The 25,963-nt window shown below is 38.3% G+C and overlaps 1 protein-coding gene across 1 annotated transcript; it reads left to right on the forward strand.

The window, feature by feature from the left end:
- Positions 1 to 14,455: 14,455 nt before the first annotated feature.
- Positions 14,456 to 25,000, forward strand: LOC141430158 (beta-1,3-glucan-binding protein-like). The gene is made up of 8 exons (XM_074090723.1): positions 14,456 to 14,613; positions 19,780 to 20,004; positions 20,547 to 20,812; positions 21,118 to 21,251; positions 21,988 to 22,154; positions 22,804 to 23,028; positions 23,884 to 24,029; positions 24,436 to 25,000. The coding sequence occupies exons 1-8, from the start codon at positions 14,478 to 14,480 to the stop codon at positions 24,616 to 24,618; spliced, it is 1,482 nt and encodes a 493-aa protein (XP_073946824.1). The 5' UTR covers positions 14,456 to 14,477; the 3' UTR covers positions 24,619 to 25,000.
- Positions 25,001 to 25,963: the final 963 nt, after the last annotated feature.

Consider the following 25,963-nt stretch of genomic DNA (forward strand, 5'->3'; position numbering starts at 1 on the left):
TAGGTTTATAATTTGAAATTTTCATGTTGATCTTGTATTTCTGTCGGCGGCCGATCGTGAAATCTGCCAGATCACGAAATTCCTAGGTATACCGTGAAATGGCCCCATTTCATGGTATGCCTAAAAATTGGCCAGGCATATCACGATGTGCCTAAGAAACAATACGGCAGATCGATTAGAGCAACGCATTCGTCGATATTCCTTGCTCTATAACGGGCACATCGTGATATGCCGAAAAAAAGAAAAAATTAGGTTGTACGACGAGCGGAGCGAGGAGTGGTTAGTATGAATTGTGACCACAGAACCGATATGGCGGCGTTTCATGATATGCCTAGGAAATTCATGATCTGCGTAAACTGGCCAACTCATGACATGGCGGTTATTCATGATATGCCTAGGAATTTCATGATCTACCTAAACGTCACTAGGCCAATCGTTAAACGGTGAGTTTTTAACTATATGGCGGATGTCCCTTAGCCAATACATGAAATGGCGCCATTTCACGATATGCCTAGGAATTTCGTGATCAGGCGGATTTTACGATCGGCCGCCGACATATCGACTGCATACTGTTCCTAATGATACCTACTCGGAAGACCATGGTCCTTATGCAATGACGTATTCCAGCAAAGAAATATTTCATTTCATTCCATTTCAAACAGACTGAGATTGGCGTCAAAGTTGTGATAAGTACCCATTTTTACTTCAGGGGTTATAAAGTTCAGCCTCTTTGGTTTCACGCAATATATTTCTTGCGAGAGATTCCTAAACTCACTCCCACAAACACGTTCTTGTCAGGTAATTTATTAATGAAAAAGCTGAAGATTTCGCTGCGTCTGTAAATCACGCGCAACTCAACCATGATTTACGACGAGGAACAAGTGGCAAGCGTGAGACGGCGTAGAGTCGAAAGATCCGTAGGTACCTACGTAGGTAGGTGCTTCTTTATTTTTATTAATTCAGATACGTTATTGTTAGCAAAAATTACAAATAGGTACCCGCTGTTCACCACTAATCGGTAATTTTTATGTGACAGATAAATGTATATAATGCCGTCTCTGTTTATTTGGACAAAACAAACAGAGACGACATCAGATTTATTTGTCACATAAAATTAATCCAAGAGTGGTGAAACAGGTCCTTTTAATGTCACAATTTAAAATAAAGGTATTTTTAAGACATTACCTCATTACATATGCAGCCTGCTAATTATTTTTAGGGGGTCTCAATTAACTAATATAAAATAACCCCGTGGCTACAGAAGTTTGTTTAACAGAAGGACTGTGCTTCACACGCACTTCGCTGGTTTTTGTGCTGCCGCGAGATAAAAAATCTGATTGAATGAATGAATATAATAATAAAGAAATATTTTCATTTATCAACAGGAAGAGGTTCAGTGTTGAACAAAAGCGCTCTTCCCCTCCCCCGCCCCCCAGTTTGACAGCTTACCATCTGCATCCACCGTTTGCCCGCAACCATGATCACAGACCAGATGATGATGATGATGATGATCGCAGTCATGATGTCCTCGATCTACCTTATAGGAGCGTTTACCTTTACTTGCCCGAATTTTACTTGCCATACCAACGTTTGCCATAAAATATATAGAACCGTGCTGTTTTCAGGATTTTTGAAAATGTCATCATATAGAATGCAGTAGGTTAGGTTAGGTTAGTTTAATATCAACTCTGAAGAAATTACTATTTCATAAATAAATTACTTTATGGCAAATGAAAATTCTAGAAAACGATACATTCGGGCATATAAAATTCGGGCAAACGATAGAGAACCTTGTAGGAGGCATACGCTGCGTCATGCGTTTCGAGGTCGCCACTCGAGAATTTAAATTCTCCTCCACGCAACGGTCATCCGTTCTTCGGGCGATTTGGGAAAGAAAACCCACTTATCTCTAAAAATTTAATATTTCCCAGAACAAACAATTTACCTAGGAAAAGATAACACCTCGCGAACATATAAAAACCTAACAAATTGTAAACAAACAGCTCGCATACCCGACTCCGAGTAAAATGTGTTAGCATTACTTTTTGCCTCCATTTATATTTTTAGTGGTATACGTGTGTGAGCCCTTAGCTATGTAAATTTTCATTTTAAAGAGCTTTTTTGCTGACTATACTATTTGCAGACTGTACTTCCATTGTGATCAAAGTCAAAATATCTTTATTCAATTTTGGCTATAACAAGCACTTATGAAGGTCAAAAAAATCTACCACCTGTTCGGACAAACCTCTGTTGAGAAGAATCTGACAATAAACTCAACGAGGTATTATATTTTTTTAATCTGATTTACAATGTTCCAGACTACATATTCCTGCCAAGATTCCAGTTGACGTTATTAACCGTGTAAGAGTTGCTTCCTGCGGAGACGATCCAAGGCGGACCACCAGGAAGTGGTCAAATGAATGTTGCTGTTGAATGAATTGTTGTTTTCATATCAAAATACGTATTATTTTGACGGCCGGTTTTGTGTGTATCACTCAATATAAAATTTCAACCACAAACCGTTTCATAAGTAAAATTATTGGTATCTGCTGGACATGTCCGGGATGTAGAGGAATTAAAAGCAAAACAGGGACTGTGTTCAATAATTCAATAAGACGAAATAGGCAGTTAAGTCTACACAAATTGCTTTGTTAATGACAGATTCATATGAGTATGACAGAACCTACATTATTTCTACTTTTGGCTACATGAGCGCTGCGATAGATTTCATTACCCCCACCTAGTACTTCGCACCCTCCCAATACGGAAGTGGGTGCCTTGACGTTAGTCAATGTTAACGTCAACGCATAACCAATATAAATACACCTAACTCCATATAAGACCCGCAAGCTGTGCGATTGTTTAGATAATCACTCATCAAATCACACAGTTGTGTGATGTGCATTGCTTTGTGGGTGAATAAATACCTATTTAAAAAAACATAGACTTTAGATAGCTATAGCTATAGGTAACTAGATAATATGTCTTAGGGGTAGTGCCTAAGACATATTATCTAGTTACCTACTATTAAAAATTCAGTAGGTACACGGGTGACATAGTGTTTGCGATTGATATTGACTTACTTGTATATACATATTTTACCAAAAATGCTTCGATTGTACAAAAAATCTCGTATTGAGCGAGTTCAAATGTTTTGGGCACCTAGACTAGAATTGCCAAACACAATCTACAAACTAGAATTGGACGTAGGAAAAACCAGGAGTTGTATTGCCACCGGACTTGCATTTAGTATCCCAAACGGCTCTACCGTGGCTCTACCGGATTCAACAAGTGGTTAAAAAAAATGGTTTGCAAACTTTGAAACGAATAATCTATGCCATCCTACTAATATTATAAATGCGAAAGTTTGTGAGTGAGTGAGTGAGTGAGTGAGTGAGTATGTTTGTTACTCTTTCACGCTGAAACGGCTGGACGGATTTGGATGAAATTTGGTATGTAGATAGCTGAACATCTGGAATAAAACATAGGCTACTTTTTATCCCGATATTCTCACGGGATAGGGATAAAATCTCGAAATATCAACCGCTGGGCTTAGAGTCATGAAATTTGATAAGTAGGTAGCTGGACGTTTGAAATAACACATAGGCTACTTTTTATCCCCACGGGATAGGGATAAAATCTTGAACTAATAACCGCTGGGCTTAGAGCCCTGAAATTTGGTATGTAGATAGCTGAACATCTGGAATAAAACATAGGCTGCTTTTTATCCCGATATTCCCACGGGATAGGGATAAAATCTCGAAATAACGAAATAACAACCGCTGGGTTTATAGTCATGAAATCTGGTAAGTAGGTAGCTGGACTTCTGGAATAACACATAAGTAGTCTACTTTAAGTAGTCTACTTTCTATCCCGATATTCCCACGGGATAAAATGTTGAAATTTCAAACGCTGGGTTTAGTCTTGAAATTTTGGTCATTGTTCGAGAGGAAACCTGCACAACCCTGCAAAGGTATTCAATGGTATGTGTGAAGTTCCCATCCCGCATTGGGCCCGCGTGGGAACAACGGTCCAAGCCCTCTAATTCTGAGAGGACGCCTGTGCCCAACAGTGCCCAGCAGGATTAGGATAGGCTGGGATGATGATGATGATGATGTTCTTAACACAAAACCCTCAATTTCAATCACAAAATCTAGAAAAAAATATATACATACGTATATGAAGAACATAATAGGATTTAATAGGAAGGAAATTTGAGAGAGAGAGAGAGAGATATTTATTTACAAAAATTTGACACACGAGCGATTAATATTTTGCTTTCGAAACCCACAAAATTGCACCGAGCTTACAATTACTTATAAAAACATCCAAAAGATGGCGCTGCCTGTAGACTACATCACGCTATCGTTTGACTAACTTGGAATCTATAAGTAATTTGAAGCAATAATCCTACTTCCTACTTATCCTTACTATTATAAAGGGGAAAGTGAGTTTGTTTGTTTGTTTGTTTGTTTGTTTGTTTGTTTGTTTGTTTGTTTGTTTGTTACGCTTTCACGCCGTAACTACTGCACCGATTCCTATGAAACTTTGCATACGTCATATTAGAGGTCCAGAATAAATAATAGGATATTTTTTATCCCGAAAAAAATTGCCATTCCCAAGGGATGACCAAAAGTTTGTTTTTGTATTCTAACCGCGGAGCTGACTGAGCTGACTTAATAATGTGTTAAAAAGCATGCTTGCTTGCTTGCTGCACCATTTCTTGCATAATCACATGCTTGCTTACACGATTGCTTCCACGCTTGCTTGCATGATTTAATGCATGCTTGCTTGCATGCTTGCTTGCATGCTTGAATGCAGGCTTACTACTAGAACTATTTCTTGCAAAATTTCATGCTTGCTTGCATGCTTGAATGCATGCTCGAATGCATGCTTGCTTGCACTATTCCTTGCATAATTACATGCTTGCTTACATGCTCACTTACATGCTCACTTGCATGCCTTCTTGCATGCCTGCTTGCATATTTGTTTGCCTGCTTGCATGTTTGTTTTCTTGCATGCTTGCATGCTTGCTTGCATGCTTGCTTGCATGCTTGCTTGCAGCAGAGCTTGCAACATTCCTTGCATAATTACATGCTTACTTACATGCTCACTTTCATGCTTGCTTGCATGCTTGCTTGCATGCTTGCTTGCATGCTTGCTTGCATGTTTGCTTGCATGCTTGCTTGCATGCTTGCTTGCATGATTTCTTGCATGCTTGCTTGCATGCTTGCTTGCATGCTTGCTTGCATGCTCGAATGCATGCTTACTACTAGCACTATTTCTTGCAAAATTACATGCTTGCTTGCATGCTTGCTTGCAGCTTTGAATGCATGCTTGCTTGCATGCTTGCTTGCATGCTTGCTTGCATGCATGCTTGCTTGCATGCTTGCTTGCATGCATGCTTGCTTGCATGCTTGCTTGCATGCATGCTTGCTTGCATGCTTGCTTGCATGCTTGCTTGCATGCTTGAATGCATGTTTGCTTGCATGCTCGAATGCATGCTTACTACTAGCACTATTTCTTGCAAAATTACATGCTTGCTTGCATGCTTGAATGCAGCTTTGAATGCATGCTTGCTTGCATGCTCGAATTCATGCTTGCTTGCACTATTCCTTGCATAATATAATTACATGCTTCCTTACATGCTTGCTTGCATGCTGACTTGCATGCTTACTTGCACGCTTGCTTGCATGCTTTAATGCATGTTTGCTTGCATGCTCGAATGCATGCTTGCTTGCACTATTCCTTACATACTTGCATGCTTGCTTGCATGCTAGAATGCAGCTTTGAATGCATGCTTGCTTGCATGCTCGAATGCATGCTTGCTTGCACTATTCCTTGCATAATTACATGCTCCTTACATGCTTGCTTGCATGCTAGAATGCAACTTTGAATGCATGTTTGCTTGCATGCTCGAATGCATGATTGCTTGCACTATTCCTTGCATAATTACATGCTTGCTTGCATGCTTGCTTGCATGCTCACTTGCATGCTTGCTGGCTTGCTTGCTTGATTGCTTGCTTCTTTGAAATGTTAATGGTTAACGCGAGCGAAGCCGCGGGTAAAAGCTAGTAGTCATTATAATTGCAAAAGTTTGGAAGTCTGTTCGTTTGTTTGTTTGTTTGTTACCTCTTCACGTCCAAATCGCTAAACCGATTTAGATGAAATTCGGTATACAGATAGTTCGAGTTTCGGGGAAGGACATAGGATAGTATAATGCCCACGGGATAGCGATAAACGAATTTTACGCGGACGGAGTCGCGGGCAACAGCTAGTATTTAAATATAAATTAGCTAACTTTCAAATAACAGACATTTGAATCTATCCAGGTACCCTTAACTCTATCCCTAGAGTGTAGTCAAGTACCAACTCGACGTTAGTTAAGCGACTGAGCAACGTAATATTGCGACTAACTATTCACTTTAAGGCAGCCATACTCAAAGTGTGCTCCGCGGAGCCTGGGGGGTCCGCGAAGCGTCTGCGGAGGCTCCGCAAAAGTACTGACCATACACGGAAAAAAGGAAGTCTTAGATTAAGACAAATACCCTTGGTCAAGACAATAATATTTCGTATATAGCCGGACGCCATATTGTATTGGATGAAGACATATACTCGTATTGTCTTGGGATTTAAACAATATTCCTGAGACTATGAATATTCTTGGTCAAAGAATTCCTAATTTCCGTGTATAATTAAAACATATAATGTAAGGTCTACAGTAAGGTTGCAAAGTAAAACTTGCCATTAGGTAAATTACAGTCAAAACAGTTTAAAGCGACCAAATATTGATGTCCCTTCGATGTCAATATAAAATGTTTTGACTACAGTTGCTTTAGACTATTTTGGGGTTCCGGCAAACATTTAGTTTTCCAACAGGGTTCCGTCACCAAAAAGTTTGAGAACCACTGCTTCAAGGGAATTCAAAGCAAATTGAGACCTGTCAACGACCGGGATTATGAATAGAATACAACACTTTCAAGTGTTCAGTATTACTCGAGTCGCGGCCTAGTGGTTTGACCTATTGCCTCTCAAGTAGAGGGCCGTGGGTTCGAAGACGGTGTTGGGTAGGGGTGAAGGAGAAGGTCGGACATCTGCACTCACCAGCGAAGGAATTAATGGTGCGTGTGTGAAGTCCCCATTTCGTAGTGGGCCCGCGCAGGAATATTTTTTTATCAGATAGGGGGAAAACGAGGAGGCGGGTCGCCTGATGGAAAGCAATCATAACTTAAACGGAGTTACGGATGCGTTGTCGGTCCTTAATACTGCGGTCTGAGCCCTCTTATTCTGAGAGGAGGCCTGTGTCAACAGTGGGATGTAGGCTGCGATGACGATGATCATCATCAGCTGGAAAATTCATTGTTTTTCACCGACCTTTACGGTGCAGTTCCGTGTGTGAAGTTCCCAATCCGCACTGGGCCCGCGTTGGAACTATGGCGCAAGCCCTCTCAATATGAGAGGAGGCCTGTGCCCAGCAGTGGGACGTATATAGGCTGGGATGGTGATGTTAAAAGCTTTTATTTAACTTGCAATCTATGTTTAATATACATAATTATATTGTATGTGCGGGTCAAATCTTGCAAGTTAAATTTGACCCACTTCTTTCTAGTGGTCGGATTGTCTTGAAATTTGGCATACTCGTACTTATGCAATGAGGGCTATCGCGTATGAATTCGCCACTAGAGGCGCTAGTGTAGCGTGAGGTCTCCGAATTGTCAAATCTCATAGTTTTTGGGTGAGCTACGCGGGTTTATTTATAATTAGAATAATATTGTGAATATTTTGCAATATCTGAAATTAATTATGGGCATAAGTGTTCCGGGGCAATGAATGTCTGTGTTTTGAGACAGTTTTGTCTTTCGAAAACCTTTTTCCTCCCTTTTTTCCGAACAAAACGGGGACTATGCAACACTGTGGCATGCTCGATATTTTTATGGTACGTTTTTAAGGTGTATTAAATATGATTTTAATCTAAACTTTGTTTTCACGCCCGTAATAAAAGACTTTGAAAGCCATACTTAAAAACCTCACGCAACAGTGCGCCATCTAGTGAGACCAAAAACGATAGCCCTCATTTGCGTGTCAATACAATAATCTGGTAATGACATCCTGGTAGTCCGGCCAGGATCGTCATCGCAGGACGGAACTCTTCAACGCTTAATGGCATCGACTTGAAGTTTGGTATGCAAATGTTGTTTGGGTGACAGTGCACATACAGTCAACAAAAACTACAGTCAGCAAAAAAGCTTGTATTCAAAATGTTTTTTTTACCAAAAACTTACTTTTATTACAGCTGAGTTCTTATACGTCTAAGAAAAAAATCAATGAAAACTATCTGAACACGCCTTTACGCCGTTAACGATAGAGCCGTGTTCACCAATTTTTTGATAAAATTTTTGCTCACAAATAGGTAAGTATCTCGGCTAACCTTAAACTAACCGTAAACTCAGCTGTACCTTTTTCGAGTGCCATTTTAATCTGGGAGTTCACAAAAGATTCTCATTTCTTTTGTTTCAATACTTTAATTACCTACATCATTTTTCATTGTTACGTTTTAAATTATTCTGAAAAGGATGAGGAGATGATTTGTAAAGTAGATTGGTAGTATCTAATAAAATGTTAGGGAACCGACAACTCCTCCTGTCAAATCCCATTCCTTCAACGCCATCTATCGGCAGAAGTAGGAACTAACCTAGGGGCCCCAGCGCGCGCACTCCCGCCCTACATGAGAGTACGTCAGTCAAAGCATCATAACGACCGCGCGCGCGCCTGCTCTGAACAAAAAAAGGTGTTTTCATGGATTAAGACTGTTATTTGTGGGCTAAGACTTTATGGAAGTGTGGAAGAAAGAACACAAGCACAAGAAGACCTCGAGAAGCCCCGTAAAACCGATAGAGCTACGATAATCCAGCCACCCTCTTGTAAGTTCCTCATTATTCCCTTTCTTTTCTCTTGTCGGTGTTTATGTCAACAAAACTTAGTTTACGCAACAGTACATACTCACTTACTATTTAACGAAAATAATTCTCCCTTATAATTCAGTCATAGAAATAATATAAGAGCTACAAACAATCAAATTGCGTGACGTAAAAAAACGACTATGAACATCTTCACAACACAAAGCATTTCTACTGACATTACGATCACGCTACTATGTCTGTCTCATTTCCCAAAACTACGCCACATCAAGGAATTCAGCTGAAACTTTTGATGAGATGGAGCATCGCTAATGCGTAGCGGCAACAAGTGCGAGCGAGATAGCAGTAGAATTAGGAAACTATGTGTAGGGCACGTGACAATTTGGTTAGTCGAAAACGGCTTGTTCAAATTTGGATGCCTTATAATAAAATTTTGGACATTTTTACTAAGAATCCTGAAACATCATAAAGAAGACTGCACACACAGGTGCAAAGCAAATCAATGGTAGGTATGTGTGAAGTTCCTAATTCGCATTGGAAATGCACGGGGACGACAACCCAAGCCCTCTCGTACTGAGGATAAAAAGTATAGTTTTAAATAAAAGTAAAATTATAATACCTTTAAGCTACCATTTTCACAGGACAATAAAAACAGTATGAAATATAAAAGTTAGTAAAATTACGTGACTGCTTGAAGAAAAAATTTAATTGAAACTAAAGAGGAAAGAATTTATTTTGGAACTTAGTTAAGTAAGGTAAAGTTCAACAATTGGACTTTAAGTTACATTACAGAGTAATTACTATCTATTAACTATTTGAGGCCATCCATAAAGTACATAGTGGGATCCCTTTGTTTCCCATACATTTTTTGTTCCGAATTTCGAAGGTCAGAAATTGATATCCATATAATTTATAAAAATAAACATCACTAGTCATAATTTTTGTTCAGAATAATGCTTATTAGCTCTAATATTAATGGCACATAATATTAAATTCTATAATCACAAAAGTCATAATTTTTTAACTATAACGTTCCAAGATCTAACGATAATTGTTCAGAAATAGTTTTAGCCATATATTTCACCGTACTAATGGTTGTTACTCATATCGTTTTAATGCCTAAAGCGTCTAAGTCTAAGAAACCAAATCCATAATATTGATAGGCATATAGATATTTTCTTAGAAACATTTCCAGGCATACATTTGAAAGTGCTAATTCATTTAACTACGACTTTAGATAATATGAGTAATAGAAATTATGTTGAAAACACTTGATTTGTGCGAGCGAGCGAAGCGAGCGAGCAAGACGGTTCGGAGCAGAAGCGATTCGGATAGGTTAGGTTTAGAAGGCTAAGGCGGGAGCGAAGCGGAGCGTAGCTCCCGCCTTAGCCTTCGATGTTAGGTTTTTTTTTATAGCAGTCCGGATAATATTTCTTCACAAATGATTTATGATCCTCGATGTTCCTATAAAAATTGTTTATTATGAACTTTGATTATTATGCATACAACTACAGTTAGGTATACATTCGGTCGTTAAAATATTATGTATTTCATTTTTGAATTCATTCTTATAATTATTATGAGTGTTTTTATTGAATTTAACATTATGACGTTAAATTTTATGACTAACTTATCAGGGGACTATCAATCATTATGACCTGCGAAAAAAGACCTTATAACAGTTATTATAAACTAGTATATTGCCTTTAATATTATGGAATGGTATACTATATGGACATCGAATGTTTAAACTAACCAATTTTATGACTTACAATAATTATGACCTGCCAAAATCGGAACTTCACTTTATACTGTTTAATGTTATGACTTAAGATAATATGACTTGCAAAAATTATGATGAATAACGGTATGGATTGTTAAAATCGGAGTTTAAATTTTATGGGAAACAATAGAGACCCATTACATAGTATGTGGTCTACCACCCTGAAGTTGATGATCGTTTGCATGTCATAAAACAATAATGACGTGTCAGTCAACTTAAAAGTTCGACTTTAGCGACATATTCATTTGATAGCAACTTGTTTAAAACTTGTGATGGTACGTCACATTAATTTTGACCATTTTTAGTCCCCCCCCCCTTTGTCACACGTATTGCTATTAAAATTGCAATTATTTTGTTTCTGTGTCACGATATCATCAGTCCACTTGGTGGGAGGAGTGCCAACGCTTCGTCTTCCAGTTCGCGGTCGCCGCTCCAGAACTTTTCTACCCCAACGGTTATCTGTTCTTCGAGTGATATGGCTGGCCATTGCCACTTCAAGTACTTCAACTGTCATATTTATAAGTTTGACCGCTATGTGTGTCTGTCTGTCTGTGGCACTGTAGCTCTTAAACAGACGGACCGATTTGAATGCGGTTTTTTTATTGAAAGCAGGTTTTCTAGCGATGGTTTTTAGACATGTTTCGTCAAAATCGGACTTTGAAGTGACAAAGTCGGGGGTTTTTCCAACTTTATGTTGGTTAGGTTATTACAGCTACTCGTATGTCAGTAACTTGAGTTTTTCGACGAATTTCCGTATTCCGGATTCTATCGCGCTAAGAAACTCCAAGCATAGCCTCTCTCCATAGCCCGTTGCGTGACTCTGAGCCGCCGCTGGCCGACTAAGGTATTGAACCTTAAAACTAACACTCATATTATGATTGGTTTTTTGGAGTCTTTTTGTATTTTTTATTTCAACTCCAAATTTGTTACTTTTACGGGTATCCCGTAATTTTCTGGTTTTTCTGTGCATCCATGTCTCAGTTTGTATTTTCGATATGGTTTCACGGGATACCCGTAAAAGTAACAAATTTGGAGTTGAAATAAAAAATACAAAAAGACTCCAAAAAACCAATCATAATTTGATTGCTTAGTAGCGACATCTCTTGTCTGGGTGAGCGGTTGGTTCCGAAAGAGTGTGACGTCTCTCGATGAGAGCGGAACATAGATGTCGCTAGTGCTGCTGCATAAGTAGCGTAGTAGAAATAAGCAACCTGAGATATGTATGCATAGGAAAAATTCGTGTCTAGATTCCTGTCCAGCGGTGGTGTAGGGGTTATAGCACGCAGCACGGATTGCTGAGGACCTGGGTTCGGTTCCCAGCGCTGGTCTCTTTTCTGGTTTTTCTGTGCATCCATGTCTCAGTTTGTATTTTCGATAACACTCATATTGTCTCCTATTATGAACAAGACCGTGTTTAGTCGGGTTATTCTATAATTCGAATGTCGACCGAAGCTGCGGGTCACGTGCCGCGCGACTAACCCGCTCGTAGACTATTCGGCCTGCCGGGCTACTACGAAACTCGAAACTCGAAGTTCGTGTCGTGCGGTCCCTCTGACACTTATACTATTTAATACGAGAGCGAGAGGAACCGCACGGCACGAACTTCCAGTTTCGCAGTAGCCCTGCTGGATTTATGTTACTCTAGATGGAAACTGCGATGGTACACAAGGTATTTTACCTATTTACCTACCACTTACTTTTTTCGTCCTTCGACTGGGGAAAAGGAACTGGCACATGCATACATAGTTAGTATCATATAACGTTTGGGCTGCACAGAAAACCAGCGTTGCTGCAACAACGTGTGGCTGGCATGCTGAGTGGAAGCCCTTATCGGTATCCTGTGTAACTTAATTTTTCCTGTAGCTCTAGCTCTAGTGTTTTAGTCTCATCCTCTAACCTTACTGTAAGGTGGTGGTATTGATGGAAACAAAATAAATCACTCTCTTTCTTTCTTTATTTACCTGTTTACCGCTAATTGTTTACCCTGCATTTTGTGTTTAGGTATGTAAAAATTTTGTACTGGTGTGCAAGAGAGATAATTTATTGAATCAGGCGTTACTTTGCGGAGGTCCATATCAATGAACTAAAAGAATTTTCTTGCTCACCAACAAGCAAGGAAATTCTTTTAGTGCATTGCAAGAGAGATAATTTATCTTGTATTGTATTTTAAGAGAATTTTAGAATATTTTGGATCTTGCATCAATACAAAGGTTTTAACATCGATATTTTTAATTCAAAATATAGTTACACTTTTGACGCCGTCCATTTTGAACATTGACCAATGGACTCGTTAAAATTAAAGAAAAAAAATAAAAACCTAAATATTTAAAAAATTTATAAACACTAAAAAGGAAAAAACAATTATGTACCTATGTAAACTCTTTATTGCACATAAAAATAAAATTAAAATAAATACAAATACACAGAAACGAGAGCAAAGGTGAGCTTATCCCTAAAAAGGGATCTCTTCAACAATAAAGTGTAAAGAAGTAAGAAAGAATGTAAGTAGAAATAAGCACTTTCGATGACCGGATAGCCAAGTGGTTAGAGAACCTGACTATGAAGCTTGAGGTCGATCCCCGGCCGGGGCAATAATTTGTACGAATAATACGAATGTTTGTTCTCAGGCCTTAGACGTTTAATATGGTTTTAATTTAAGTACTTATGTATTTATCTATATAAGTATGTCTATCCGTTGCCTGGTACCCAACAGTACCTAAGTACAAGCTTTGATTTGGTGTGAACTATCCCACGATATTTTTTATTTATTAATTTAGGTACTTATATTGGCTGAATAAAATATTTGTATTTGTAATTGTGTTTGATTGTTTAATTTTACACAATAAATGGTTTGTACATGTTTACAAATATTTTTCTATTCGTAACGTAACCTTTATCGTGATATCTTAGTCATACAACTTCTTTTGTTAGACTATGTGGTGTAAGAAAATTACAATTTTATTTAGTCACAGGACCTACACACAAAAACAATTATCGACGCGACAACATAAGATTAAACTTTATATTATCATTTTTAAGTTTCAAATTGCATTCTTAAAGTGCTCTTGACATTGTCAACCGGTAAAACCAGCCAAGCGTCGAAACATAGACTTAAGTAATAACAGAATTACCTGTTGATTGTCGTTATATTCAGAATCTACGAATTAACAGTCATGACGTCTTACAATTACCAACAGTGTGGTTAAAGTGCAAGAAATGTACCTACCGATTGTGTAAAAAAGACGTAAAAGTTACCACACAGTGATCATGATTTCATCGGACTGATCGCAGTTATGTACGTACTTTTCTTTTTTACAAGTTTTTTTTTTTGTATATCAAGATCAAATCCCGCAAGTAGAATTTTCCACACTTTTAATGGCGGGATTGACTTAAATTGGGTAAGACATTCTGGATGATAATAATACAAGTGCAGTCTACAAAAAGAACAGTAAGTAGGTAATAAAATCTTTTATATAAAATGTAGTTTTTCAAAAAAAAACGACTTCAAACTACAAAGAAAAATACACTACGAAAATGGTGTAAATCTGTATATCTGCAAAATTCTCTGGAATTTAATTTCCGACTACCTGTTAAAATTAGTATTAGAATTTCAAATTATATTCCTAATAATTGGCGTGCTTTCAATAGGCCCCATTTATTTTCTTCTTTTTTTCTTAATTTGTTTAGAAAATCGCCAGTTCCAAGCGTTTTAGGCACTATGCGTACACGCATATCGACTGCCAGTCTGCGTCCATCAGTGCCACAAATCAGACGCCATGATGGAAGCGACGCTCGTTTGTTTTTTAATCGCGATCGCAGCGTGCCATGCGCAGCCTCGCGCGGCGCAGTACATAGTGCCACCTGCGAAGTTGGAAGCTATATATCCTAGGGGGCTGAGGGTGACTGTACCAGGTAACTGTTATTTTTAACCCCCGACGCAAAAAGAGGGGTGTAATAAGTTTAACCGCTATGTGTGTCTGTGTGTCTGACGGTGACATAGCTTTCGGCGGGTAGACCGATTTGAATGCGGTTTTTTATTTGAAATCAGGTTTTCCAGCGATGGTTCTTAGACATGTTTCATCAAAATGGGTTTCGCCGTTTTTGAGATATTACTCATTTCAATCATCATCATAATCAGCTTCAAAACATCCATCGGTGGACTGGACATCCATTTCAATAAGGAGGTTTTATGTTCGTCTGTATGTATTTGTTATATGTTCAACGATATTTTTTTTTAGTTGTGGTCAGATCTGTTAGTTATCTTTTTAAAGGGATTGTTTGATAATGGTCCCAGTGATAGTAATTTCATTCACAATTCTATTTGGTTAATTTTACAAACTTTCGTTTTAACTTGCAATTTTCGTATGTATGTGTATATTGTCTTCCAATTACTTTAACTACTTCTTGTGTTCGAATTACTTTGACCACTTCTTGTGTACTGAATTAAAATTTGTTACAGGGTATGTGTTATGTAGATTTCAATGCAAATGCAGTCAATAAATATTACAAACAATAAAATAAGCTTGTATCAAAAAACGGTCTTTAAAAATGATTTAAACACTTGACAATCCCACAAAAATTGAAAATGCGAAAGTTTGTAAGTCTGTTTTTTCAATGCAAATGCAGTCAACATCAAAATTGCGGGCCTTACACTTCCACAAAAATTGTAAATGCGAAAGTTTGTAAGTCTGTTTGTTTATTACCTTTGCAGGCCTAAACCGCTGAAGCGATAAAGATGAAATTCAGTATACAAATAGTTTGAGTCCCGGGGGAAGACATAGGATATTTTTATCCCGAAAAATTGCATGGTTCCCGCGGGATAGCGGTATTAGCGGTAAAGGAATTTTACGCGGATGGAGTTGCGAGCAACAGCTAGTATCAAAATAATACTAAAAAATAATAAATAGTCAAAAGGAAATTAGGGCCACGACTTGAGTTGCTTCAGTAACAACCTGTCAAGCAAATATACAAACAAACCTTGAATTAATGAATTGTCGTCTGCGCAGATACGAACATACCTACCTAGGCATTTTTCTATCTAGTAGGTACTTGGGTGACCGAGCCTGGCTCGGGACAAATATCGATAACACGTTTTTTTCCAAAAGAAAATACGAAGCTAATTCAATTGTTCCCCTGAAATTCCCACAGGAAATTTCATCAAAGTCAAGAGCTATTTCTGAGTTCCCAGAAACCAAATAAATAAATATATGTATAAAATGTATGCTTTGTTTTAAAGGTCTGAAATAGATGAATACGAAACGCACCTACGTGTTAATTCAAAACTATATACTAAACGGATATCTTGTAAACATATGAAAAAGTGTACTTGTTGTTGAAGGTCCTAATAAATAAATAAAATATAATCAGCAAGTAACAAAGTAGGTACAGGGAGTATATTTTACCCAACGAACGTGTAAAAATTCTAGTGTTGACTAAGTGTCGACAAGTGTCGACTACATGTCGACAATTGGGTCGCTTGTATTACTTTACCATACTTATTGTAACAGATGTTATAGTACTAATTATATAAGTCATGGTAACCTTACTAGCTGGTGGTAAATTTCAAAAGCCTGGATTTGAACTTACGATCCTCTGCTTGAGAGGCCATAGGTCAAACCACTACGACATCACGGCTGAAGACAAGTAGTTTGTACTATCGAACCAACTGAATGTGACCCAAAAATCGGATATTAAAAAAACGATATTTTGAAATTCGGAAAAATGAATTTCATGTTTTTAAGTAATCGGAATTATATGTCTTAGGAATTGTGAAAATCGGAATTAGCAAATTCGCAATTAAATATTTCGGAGAATTTGAGGGTTCCCGAATTCGGTGCCTCAGCACGAGCCATCAGGCGTGGACCTATATAGTAGTCTACCTCACCTGCATACTATATATTGGGCTTCAATCACTCCTGCTGGCTCGTGCTGAGGCACCGCACCGACTTCATACTGGTAGAAAATTATTTTCATGGTTTTTTGTAGTCGGTTCAATTTTTTGTTATAATTTTTTTTTCACCCTTTTTAGTGTCAATTATCTAAGATACAATAGTTTAATGTCAACTGGTCGTAGCCTTTTTCGAAAGATTGCGTTTTCCGGTGCAGAGACGTTCGTTGTTGAGGAGTGCTGCTGCTTCACCAGCCGTTCCATTTCACCATATGTATAACGATGAGCATAGATTGCTTAGCAAGTGTGTTAAAGTAATTGAAATTCAACCCGTGAGGTACTTGTTATTGAGTAGTAGCTCTGTTGGTCGAATGTGATCTTCATCATCAGTTCCACATCACCAAATGATGATTTTCAAGAGCAAATGCACGAACTGCTACTAAATATATCCAAATTACCATAGGTGTCCCTATAATATTTAAGGAGTTCCCTCGATTTCTGCTTTGAGTGCTCTAATTGAAGGTATTCGTTCCTAAACGATCTACAAAAAAAATTTTCAAATCGGTTCATAAATGACGGAGTTCTGAGGTAACAAACATAAAAAAATACTACCGAATTGATAACCTTTTTTTGAAGTCGGTTAAAAAAATTATAGTGATATTGACATCGCATTGCTTCAGAAGAGAGTTGATTATGACACTGTAAGAAAGTTCTACGGTGGGTCCGAAATCTAATGGTTCGTTTGTACATTAAGAAAGACGTGAACAACACAGATAAATGTGATATAAATATCTAGTTAATAGCTTTTCCTATCACTTATCGCTTTGAGTTACTCGCAAAACATATAATAGCGTGTAATGTGACCTCAAGACATGCGACGTAGATGTTAAGAAAACGATACAAACATCAGTGCAATTAAATTATCATTTTCCTGTTTGGAGGCCTTATTATTTTATCAAGACGTTTCTCTTAAGAAGTTGAGTCGTTTTTTTATTACTCAGCCGTAGTCGGTCTGTGCATTTAATGTCTTGCGCAGTTCATTTAACTCTGCTTTGTAAGTACTTGTTTTTGTAGTGGCAAACTTTTTTGAAACTGTATTTTTTTAACTGACCACTAAACATTACAAATTTTTACCACCAAAACTAATAAATGACCACCTGCCGAATTATAACATTTTTGTTTTCATTTTGTAGAACTAACTAAAATATTTAATGTACAGTCGAACCATTTGATTCCTGACCCACTGTAGAATGTTGTCACAGTAAGTGTCATTATAAATTCTCTTGTCGAGCAATGCAATGTCGCTATGACTTTTTCTATAAAAAGGTTCCACAGTGGGTCACGATTCAGTTGGTTCGAGTGTGTTCACAAAATACTGTCAGGCAGGCCACATTTTAATAGTAGTGAATCAGGTAGGTACTATTTAATATGGTAGATTATGATTATCTACTGTCATAAGTAACCTTAATATAAGGACCTGTTCCACCACTTGTCGACTAACTTTAAGTGGCAGATAAAAGTGATGCCGTCTTTGTTTATTCGGACAAAACAAACAGAGACGGCATCATTGACAGGTATCCGTCACTTAAAGTCAGTCGACAAGTGGTGAAACAGGCCCTAAATGTTCAAACCTACTTGACTGGGATAACACAATACAGATTATTCAAAATACTAGTATTCTACCATTATACTACCTACGAGTATAACCAGTTGTTGGTTGGACTAAGGTCAAAATCCATAAAATATCCATCTTGCTAGTTTTACGTACCACAACACTTAGTATAGAAACACACCAGATTACTTGAACATAATTATACTTGCGTGCTTGAGCTTAAAAGCTTTGTCGAACTTTGTAAGTTTCTAAGGAGCCCTCCACACTCCTTGGTCAGTTTACGTATGGTCGAATATTATTCTTGGGCACATAACCTGTGCGTTATTCCGAAGAGGTGATAGTTTTCATTGTGTAGGTATAACACAATGATGAGAATGCAATGGAGACTACAATGAATTATCAATACTATCAATTACTAAGGGTGTAGGGTTAGTCCTACACATTTGTCTCCAGAATGAGCCAGTATAAACCATGTTTAGGGTTTTTAATTTTGCACGAATATGTACGTAAACTATGCCGACAAAATGGTACAATAAAAATTTCACAAAAAATTTTTTTCTCATCCAACCTTGTATGTGGGGTATCGTTGGATAGGTCTTCTATCTTCTTCTATCTAGTTAAAATCATTAGGGGGTTGCTAAAACGATTTTTCGATTCAGTAATTTCTTTGCAAAATATTCAACTTGCTGGTTTTTTTTTTAAATAAAACAAGGAAAACTATAACGGCTAAGTTTGCTTGACAATTATTAGTAGTTTAAGAGTATTTACTTTTTGCTATTTAGCAGCCTAAAGTATAAAATATACCTAAACTTGTAAGATTCCGTATAAAATACGAACCCTTAGTAAAATATTACTTATCTTTTTCGTAATGGCTACGGAACCCTATTTTGGGCGTGTCCGACATGCTCTTGGCCGGTTTTAGATGCTTCTCATGCTCATAAACTTACGCAACTGATCACACAGGGGCCAAAAGCACGGATTAATGCCTGTATTGAGTCAAAATAACAAATTTGCATAACATCTAAACCGGTACTCGGGGAGTATTAACCGGCGCGTCTATAATAGGTCGTTGCCTCCGGCTAACTCGGTTTTTTAGACCTTGCTGTAATCATTTTGTAGTGAGCCAATTGCTTTGGGTTTGATAAAAAAAGACGAGTCACCGGCAAATTGAGATGAAGGCTGAGAAATAATTGTATGACAGAAAAGAGTAAACAAATTCCAAAGATATTTTTTGTTAATTTTAATCGGATCATACATGTACCAGTTTTTATACTATCTATCAACAGCTGGACACAGGCCTCCTCTCAGAAAGAGAGCTTAGGCCGTAATCCCCACGCCGGCAAAGTGTGGAAAAACCTCATACACACCATTCATTTTATTCACAGGTTGGTGAAGGTTTCCTCACGAAGTTTTTTCACCATACATATGTCAAAAGTAATTTTGCAAAACATGATTTTGAAAAACTCAGAGGTGCGAGCCCGTGTTTGAACCTAAGGTCTTCTGCTCGAGAGGCAAGCGAGCTACTGGGCCACTACGGCTATTTTTTGATTTACGAAATTTGAAGAAACATTATTTTCAGACGATGGATTCTCTCTCTTCGCCTTCCATGGTAAGCTTAACGAAGAAATGGACGGCCTGGAGGCAGGCGAGTGGGCCCGGGACATCACCAAGGCCAAGGAAGGCCGGTGGACCTTTAGGGACAGGAATGCGAACCTGAAGCTTGGAGACAAGATATACTTCTGGACGTACGTCATCAAGGACGGGCTGGGGTATCGACAGGATAATGGAGAGTGGACAGTGACTGGTAAGTTTCATGTTAGATTATGCAAATATTCAACTATGACGCTATCAAAAAAGTGCTGCATCGGTATTAGTATTGATTTCGTAAAAATATTCAACTCACTCTTCTGTGGTTTACTGATTTTTACTCCGTTTTGTTCACCTGCGTCCTATTTTGTAATTATAATCTTTATAATCATCATCTTCACTATTGTCTGCCAAAATACTTCTACTGCTGGACATTTTCTTCCCCCAAAGAACGGCAGAATAGCCGATTCTCAGCCGTTCTCCTCTCCTGCACCCTATACCTGGTCTCCAAAGAGTTGGACATGTGCAGACTTGTAGCCGGTGAGAACCCGGCACTGTCTGGCTCCCCCGTTCGTTCCCAGTCATCTATAATGAACTTTTCCCGACTGCACGCCCTTATCTCCTATAAAGCATCTCATATAAAATTTAAAAACTAAAAACACGCGACGTGACCCCAAAAAAGATCTCTACCGGGTCACTAGTCCTTATTGTACTCATACACTATCCAGATTAATGATAAAATTTTACATGCTTTTTCAGAATTTGTCTACGAAAACGGTACAAAAGTCGATGTTGGCAACAACCCAAACTATCAGCCCGAGAATCCCAAGCCAACGGCACAGCCCACTCCTGCACCCAAGCCTAATGTCTCTGGACACCCAGACCCATGCGTAGCGTCCAAGACCGTCGTCCTAGGTAAAGGCACCATCTGTAAGGGTGCTCTCATCTTCAGCGAGGAATTCGATAAAAGTACGTTAAAGGATCAAAGCTCCTGGGATGCTGAGAACAAGTTCCCGGATGAGCCAGTAAGTACTTACGAAGATATACCTAACTAATTAGTGTTCACCCGCGGGTTCACTTGCATTATATTATTTGACCTGTTATTTGAATTGAATTCAGACTGGTCTTCATTTACGTAAGTAAACATCCATGTAAAATTTCATGTCTCTAGAGTCTAGACCAAGTGACCCACCAAGGTAAAGACTCATTTTATCGGAGATCGTGCGATGCAAGATGTTGAAGTTTCTACAGTTCTACAGAAGTCGCTACAATTTTAACTAAAAGTGACATAATCACTGATAAATTAATCGGAAAAATTGTCCTTCCTCAGGACTATCCATTCAACGTGTACATGCCGAAAGAGACAATGGAGCTAAAAGACGGCCACCTTGTGATTACTCCTCAGCTTTTGGAAAATATTTACCATAAAGGCTTCCTACAAGAATCACTAGATCTGACTGAAATGTAAGTGAGACGGTAATCAGTCGTCATTGATAATAGTTTATTGCATATAAAAAAAAAGTACAACAACAAATATTTATAAAACAGATAACAATATGGTGGTAGGAAACAATTTGCTGTAGGTACATGTTCACACAACAGTTAACCCTCTAACTCCTAAGCTAAGTAAAAATTTGTATTATAGGAGTTAGTGGCCGACCATACGCAACCATGCACTTAAGATATTTATCATATGGTTCATATCTAAGGTTTACTCCTTTAGTAAATTCTAACTCCGGTTCGCTACTGAGACATGGATGCACAGAAAAACCAGAAAAAGAGACCAGCGCTGGGAATCGAACCCAGGTCCTCTGCATTCCGTGCTGCGTGCCATAGCCCTACACTACCACTGGACAGGAGTACAGACACGAATTTCTCCTATGCACACATATCTCAGGTTGCTTTTTTCTTCTACTACGCTACTTAAGCAGCAACACTAGCGACATCTATGTTTCGCTCTCATCGAGAGCTTTTTCTGGTTTTTCTGTTCATCCATGTCTCAGTTTGTATTTTCGATATGGTTTTACGGGATACCGTAAAATAAAAAATTTGGAGTTGAAATAAAAAATACAAAAGACTCCAAATAACCAATTTAACTCCGGTTGTAAAACATGAAAACTTACAAGGGTTGACAATATTTTTCGCTTTATTATTATTTTGTAACACGTTAAGCATACTAAAGTATAGAACTCCATTTCAGATGCACAGGCCAAATTGACAGCGATCAGTGCAAAAGAGAAGCCTCTGGCGCTGACATTTTGCCCCCCATCGTGACAGGCAAAATCACCACTAAAAACAAATTCAACTTCAAATTTGGCAGAGTTGAAGTTAAAGCCAAAATGCCCGCTGGTAGCTGGCTGGTACCAGGTACATCTAAAAGCAACTTGCAAGCCCAAATTTATTTAAAACTTGTAAAATAAAACCTTATAAAACGTACGTACAATAGTGGGCATAAATATCTATAAATGTCGCCAAAATTGGCTAAAAAAGATTTGAATAAATCTCTAAGGGATTTTATCATTTACCTAGAAAAAAACAGTAATTTCATCAAACCCCTGAATTTGTTTAGTGAAATGGCAAAATCAGCAGTTATTGCAGGTGGTAGGACCTTGTGCAAGTTCCGCCCGGATTGCTACCACCATCTTGCTTGCTAATCCTTCTGTGAAGCAGCAGTGCTTGCACTGTTGTGTTTCGGCGTGGAGAGTAAGACAGCAGGTGAAATTATACTGGCACTTGAGGTATTCCATCTTAGGCTTCTAAATTGGCAACGCATCTGTAATCCCCCGGCGTTGTAGGTGTCTATGGGCGGTGGTGATCTCTTACCATCAGGAGACCCACTTGCTCGTTTTCCATCCAGTTGAATAAAAAAAACAGCCAAAAAGCCTTTTTTCGTTTTGTCCAAGTACTGTATAAATAAGTACTGCTGTAATGCTGTTTTTATTATCTGGTGATACTTAGTTCTTTCATTTACAACAATCAACCTTCTAATTTTAAAGTGTCCCCCTATTCCATCCAGAAATCAACCTAGAGCCTCGTGATAACTTCTACGGAAATCGCCGATATGAATCAGGTCTTATTAGAGTGGCATTTGTGAAGGGCAACCCAGAGTTTGCAAAGAAGCTGTACGGTGGACCAGTGCTGTCTGACACGGACCCATTCCGCTCACAGCTGATGAACGAGAAAGTCGGTATCGAGAATTGGAGCAGTGAATTCCATAACTACACTATGATTTGGAAGCCAGGTAATCATATTTCTTATCTCACAGTCATTGACATAAGTAAGCGGATTAGACAACTTATTGAATTAGGCGTTCCTTTGCGGAGGTCCTTATCAATGAACTAAAATAATTTCTTTGCTCACCCGCGACCTTATGATAGCTATTTTTATGCAAAATATGCGTTTTCTTGCAGTTTCTCCACCTCGACACTGTAAGAACACACACAAATCACACAGACCCATCTATCACCACCACTACACTAGACTGACGCGTTTTGAACTCAACCAGAGCTCATCTTCACAAGCATCATGTACGGTTGTGTTGCTCTGAAGATGAGCTCTGGTTGAGTTCGAAACGCGTCAGTGTAGTGTGGTGGTGGTGATAGATGGGTTTGTTGTGTGTTCTTACAGTGTGGAGGTGTAGGAACTGCATGCACACGTATATTTTGCATAAACTTAGCTATCATAAGGTCGCGGGTGAGCAAAGAAATTATTTTAGTTCATTAAGCGGATTAGCTCGTTGAAGTGGCAATGGGCAAACTATATAGCACGGAGAACAGATGGCCGTTAGGGCCGAAAAGTTTTCGAATGGAGATCGCGAATCGGCAAGCAAAGCGTAGGACGCCCACCAACGAGATGGATGGATGACCTGGTTAAAGCCAGCTCACGGTGGATACAGGCCGCTTCCAACAGCGAACTAGAGGAGAAGGTCTAGGTCTCTATGTCCCAACTGATGATGATGATGATGATGGCTGATGATGATGATGATCTCGGTATGTTAATGAATCAGCAAAATTCTCAGAGTAGGTAACGATAGTTGGTTAGGTAAATACCATGGTAAATCAACCAGTTCCCGATAACTTATTTTCATATTCTGCAGATGGTTTGGTCCTCCTGGTTGACGGAGAGCAGTACGGCACCGTAGACCCTGGCGAGGGTTTTTACTCCATCGCGCGGTCCGCCGCCGTGCCTCATGCTGGAAATTGGCTGAGAGGAACCAGCGTCATGGCACCTTTGGATCAATTGGTAAGAATGATTGATTCAGGTATTACTTTGGGGAGGTCCATATCAATTACAGTTTTTTTTTGTGGTGTAATCTTTTGTGTAATAAGTTTCAGTAAATAAAGAATTGTGAAGTTCTTGAATTGGTATATCTTGTTTTTCATTTCGGGTTAATTGGCAATGATACTACGCTTCCCATTTCCTGGTAATTCATACTTATAATGACATTAATACTCGAGTAGCTGAGGACTAACAAGGTTATTTTTGATAGTTTTTTTTTGTACAACTTCCAGTTTGGTCCCAGAATGCAAAATTGCAGAATCTCAAGTAAAAACTAACCCTAAAGGGTGAATACGGCTTAGTCGATTTTTATTCTGAAATCAATAACACGGTCGTTTTTTTTTTAATTTTGTTATTACTTTTATTTCAGTTCTATATTTCGCTGGGCCTTAGGGTCGGCGGGGTCCACGACTTCGCTGACTCCTCGGACAAGCCATGGAAGAACCGCGGCAGCAAGGCTGTCCTCAAGTTCTGGCAGGCCAAGGATACCTGGTTACCTTCCTGGCACGATGCCAATTTGAAGATCGACTCTGTCAAAGTTTACGCTTTATAATAGAACTTAAAACGGAAGTTAGAAGAACAAGAGAACAAGGAAGTTAACTTTTAGTTTTGATTGTTATTCCAAATAAGGTATAGGTAGTGACTAGCTTACACCCGCGGCTTTGCTCCAGAGGTAGAATAAAATAGGCTCGTTATTTATTCTAGTATAAATCTTCCCAGGTGAATTTTTCGCTTCGAGTCCTTATCTTTCAAACAAAGGCTATTGTCTCTATTATCGCAAAGCCGCTAGCTACCGAGTTAGCACGTGCCACTACAACGTTCATATTGAAAAACTGTTACTATTGAAAAAAAAAATATATATGAGTACCGTATTGCCTCGGGGTGGTCTATCGTCCTCCACTACCAAAACGTAATATCTATAATATCAGTGACTTAAGATTGTTTGGAATCTTTTGTATTTTATTTCAATCCAAATTTTTACTTTTACGGTCATCCCGTAAAACCGAAATTGAAAACCCAGTGATCCCAGTGATGGTCTTATTTTTCTGTTCTATCAGTTTGTACAATATCAGTGACATTAAATTTGAAGCTTAATACTATGACGATACCGTTTGTTTTTCAATATGAATGTTGTAGTGTCACGTGCTAACTCGGTAGCTAGCAGCTTTGCGATAACAGAGACAATGGCCTTTGTTTGAAAGATAAGGGCTCGAAGCGAAAAATTCACCTGGGAAGATTTATACTATCCATGGAAAGGAAAAAAACCCTTGAACTGTGCTTCAATTCAATGATAACCAAGTTTTACATTTGTCGAAATTCTAACCTATGGCGGCAGTGTTTTTCAGAGATCGGAGAAATGTGCGTCATTACTCGCAATAATATGGACATGACTTCAAAGATTTATTAATAGGGAATATTACTTCAATGTTCTGCCATCAAAATACAGCTCTAGCACAAACCGTAAACTGTTTCTTGAATGTTTTAAATGTCCGTAGGATGCCATTATATAGCACTACTATGCAAAAATCATTTTATTTTGTTACTAATTAATAAATATGTCGTGGTCTGTCATGGCGACAAACTATAAAGAGAACTGATGTTGTCATGGCTTTTTGTTTACGGTTTGTTTGTTTGTGTCGCCCCCTGCGCAGAGTTTTGCTTAATATTCCGTATTGATTTATTACCTGTAATTTTATTTGTTTACTTCGCAAGACAGTAATAATCAAATGAAACACAGACTTCTTAGTGTCTTCTTTACCAAAAAATTTAGAAAAAAATACCTTTTTGAAGTTTAATTTAATTTATTTATTACTGTCTTGCTTGAAGTATACAAATTAAATAACAGATAAGAAAATAATTAATTAATCTTTGGTTTGGAGTTATGTCCATATTATTGC

This window comes from Choristoneura fumiferana, chromosome 8, assembly GCF_025370935.1.
Source record: "Choristoneura fumiferana chromosome 8, NRCan_CFum_1, whole genome shotgun sequence".
Taxonomy (NCBI): Eukaryota; Metazoa; Arthropoda; class Insecta; order Lepidoptera; family Tortricidae; genus Choristoneura; species Choristoneura fumiferana.

Excerpts from the sequence above, each read along its gene's own strand:
- LOC141430158 (XM_074090723.1), top strand. The coding sequence starts at position 14,478 with ATGATGGAAGCGACGCTCGTTTGTTTTTTAATCGCGATCGCAGCGTGC. Across the intron at positions 20,005-20,546 it reads TGGAGAGTGGACAGTGACTG|AATTTGTCTACGAAAACGGT; the intron begins GTAAGTTTCATG and ends ATGCTTTTTCAG. Across the intron at positions 23,029-23,883 it reads CACTATGATTTGGAAGCCAG|ATGGTTTGGTCCTCCTGGTT; the intron begins GTAATCATATTT and ends CATATTCTGCAG.